The 3684-nt window shown below is 14.0% G+C and overlaps 1 protein-coding gene across 1 annotated transcript; it reads right to left on the bottom strand.

Annotated features, from left to right (window-relative positions):
- Positions 1 to 1979: 1979 nt before the first annotated feature.
- On the bottom strand, positions 1980 to 2766 carry PGSY75_1371900 (putative exported protein; the record flags this gene model as incomplete). Its single annotated transcript, XM_018787717.1, has 2 exons — positions 1980 to 2540; positions 2695 to 2766. The coding sequence occupies 2 exons, from the start codon at positions 2764 to 2766 to the stop codon at positions 1980 to 1982; spliced, it is 633 nt and encodes a 210-aa protein (XP_018640459.1).
- Positions 2767 to 3684: the final 918 nt, after the last annotated feature.

Raw genomic sequence — 3684 nt, 5'->3', positions numbered from 1 at the left:
AAAAAAATTAAAAATTAAAAAAAAAAAAAAAAAAAAAAAAAAAAAAAAATTAACCAATAAAAAAAATAGGATTTATTATATTTTTATATACATTAAATATAGATCAAATCTTTCATTTAAGATCAACAAATTAATTTTAAATACATCTAGGAATATTTTTTAATTAATAAAAAAAATTACGTAATAACTAATAAATAAATTATCCAATAATTAATGTTTTTCTATATTTACTATAAAAAGGGAAAAATTTAAAGGAAAAATATATATATATATATATATATATATATATTATCCCAAGAATTAATTATTAAATCCCTATTCAACATAAGTAACCCATAATATATATATATATATATATATATATTTATTAAAATTAGAACAATTATAAATTATAATTCTTTCATTATTTGAGTATACAAAAATGATAATAATAATATATATGTTATTTTAAAATTATGTATATATATTTTTTATTATTGGATACCCAAATTATTATATATAATATAATTCCAGATAATTTATTATTCCCCAATGGATACATAATATATTACATTTATATGTTTATGGGAATAAATACATTTTATTATTTTTAGGCATATATATATATATATATATATATATAATAAATATAACATATATTAAAAATAAAAAATATATATATTTATTTATATTTATATAACATCTACTTTTACATAGGCAAGTTTTTTAAATAACAAAACCCAATAAAATATTATGTTTCACGAATAAAAATAAAAAAATATATAATATATAGTAAAAAAACTATATTTAGTAGGAAATAAATATAATATAAAAAACACAATATTTATTCTTCATTATATGTTAATATTTATTTTTCATTCATATTATATATTGAAGATCATTATATATATATATATATATATATATATATATATATATTTTAAATCTAAATATTCTAAATTATATTTAATAATATAAAAAAAATTAAATAAAAATTTAATTAAAACAAATAACGAATTTTATGTAAAAAATAAGATATAATAATATTATTCTCACGCAATCCACAAAAAAATAAAAATATATATACCTATATATAATATATATCTTACTTTATAATTAACAATGCAATTCTTATATATATATATATATATATATATATATTATAACATTTTATAAATTAAAGGATATATATGAAATATAAAAAATACCATTTTTTTTTATTTCATTTATTATTTAACGACGAACATTATATTTATTTAAAAATATACTTATATATTAGATAGGTAACTATATATTTCCATATTCTCAAAAAGAATAAAAAATATAAAGAATTATTCTATAATACAATAAGTTTCTTTTTTTAGTATACACATTTAATGATCCATTTTTTTAATATTTTCTATAATATATAAATATATCACATTATAATATAGTACTTTAGAACAATTTATTTTTGTAATATTCTATTTATTCTAAGAAATTTTTAATATTAAACAGTAAAATAAAATAGTACTGTATAATAATAATAATAAATATATATAATTTTAGGTGCACTTACTTTTTAATTTTAATTTTTCTTCCTTGGAATTCTTTTCAAAAAGGACAAAATAATATATATATATATATTTTTCTTTCTTGTGAATTATAAATATGTCCATTGTATTATTAATAATTTTTAACTAAAAAAAACTAAAGATAAATAATAATTAAATGTATGTATATTGAATTATATACATATGAACATAAAAAAAAAAGAGAAAAAACAGAAAGAAATGATAAAATAACAACAAAATTAAGCAATAAAATTGTGAAGCATAATTTTTCTGTTATATTTATTTAAAATTAATTATATAATCAATATTTTTGTAAAAAAATAATTTTATATTAATATATATTTTGAACACATACAAAAAACTAATCACTATGTTATCATTTAAAATATATATATATATATATATATATATATATATATATATGTGTATGTATTTAAAATGTTACTATTATGAAGTTTCATTTAATTGTAATTGAAGTGATGGTAACAATGAAAATAATACACTAAGTGCTGTAAATTCAGCAAGTGTACAAGGATAATAATCTAAATCTTCAGTATTTTCGGACATTAACTTGTCAATTATACCATTAATTACTTGAGGACCCTTATCTTTAAGAGTTTCTACCATATAAGATGGTATACCAACTTTAGATTTATTCAAAATATCTTCCGATCTAGAACCGTATTTATTATTATCATTGGGAATTTTATTTGAATGAGCACTAACAGTTACTTCTCCACCAATTCCTGGAATAACTGCTGAAACACTAGGTAAATATGAAAGTCCTACTACATTCCATTTAAATAAATCATTCTGATTATTATCAACTTCTTTATCTGATTTTAATGAAGAAGTCATATAATTTTTTAATTGTATTAATGGTCCAATTCTAGATAATATATTTTTTGAAGATTCCTTTGTAAAACATTCTGCCATACATCTTCCCTTTATTAATATTAACCCATTATTTTTATTATGTCTTATATTTGACCATTTTTTAAAAATATTCTAAGTAAAAGAACAGGAAAGTTTATAAAAAAATATATATTATTTATTATTTCACGATATAAATATTACAATATAAAATATATAAGCATAAAATAATGAATTTTAAATATATATATATATATATTTTAATTGTGTATGTGTTTTATTTTCCTACATTATTGAACAATAGGAATAATACACACAATACAAGGGGAAACGAAAATTTTTTCTTTAATAAAAAAATCATTTTTACTTATATTTTGTATAATAATTTATATATTATATTTCACAATAAAATTTTTTTTCAATTAAACATAACAAAAATTTATTTATAATATATATATATTAATTTTTATTATTCTAATTTTTTTTTTTTTTGGCTATAATTTATGTAAAAAATACATATTTATTAGGTCATTTAATTATATATATTTATATTTATTTATTTACTTATTTTTTATTTTTTCCTTAGAATTAATATAGCAAAATATTCTTTATTTTAATAAATATTATTTCTTCGAAGAAGGAAAGTTATTTATTACACATTATTTATTAAATAATATTATAATAATGATAAAAATTATATTTATAGAAATAATAATAAATATAATATATATATATATATATATATATATATTTTTCAATATTATTCTAACCTTTTAAAATAAATAGTTTATCTTATTAAATATAAATAAAAAAACCTAGTATTTCAGTATCTATATTTTTTCAAGGATAAGAAAAGTCAAGAAATATTATTATTCTTATTTCTAACTTTTTATAATTAAATTATAGTTTAAATATTTTATATATACATATATATATATATCATAAATATAATATATATATATTTTTTATTTTTTTTTTTTTCAAAATATATTTTATTTATAGATTTTTACACAATTTTTATTCTATAAATTTAATTAAAATGCTTGAATATAGTAATTTAGAAATTTAATATAAAATAATTTATATAAAAAAAAAAAAAAAAAAAAAAAAAAAAAATTCCAATATATAATTATTTTATATAACATAAATTTTACATAACCCTTATTAAAATAAAAATAATAACAAGAATAAGAAAAAAAATACACTTGAACGATATAATAATTAATATAAAAAATAAAGAAACAAAAGAAAATAAACAAAAAAAAAAAAAAAAAAAAAA

Source organism: Plasmodium gaboni, chromosome 13 (genome assembly GCF_001602025.1).
Source record: "Plasmodium gaboni strain SY75 chromosome 13, whole genome shotgun sequence".
Classification (NCBI taxonomy): domain Eukaryota; phylum Apicomplexa; class Aconoidasida; order Haemosporida; family Plasmodiidae; genus Plasmodium; species Plasmodium gaboni.
The sequence above is the reverse complement of the archived record's forward strand: the minus strand, read 5'-3'. Positions and strand labels throughout refer to the sequence as shown.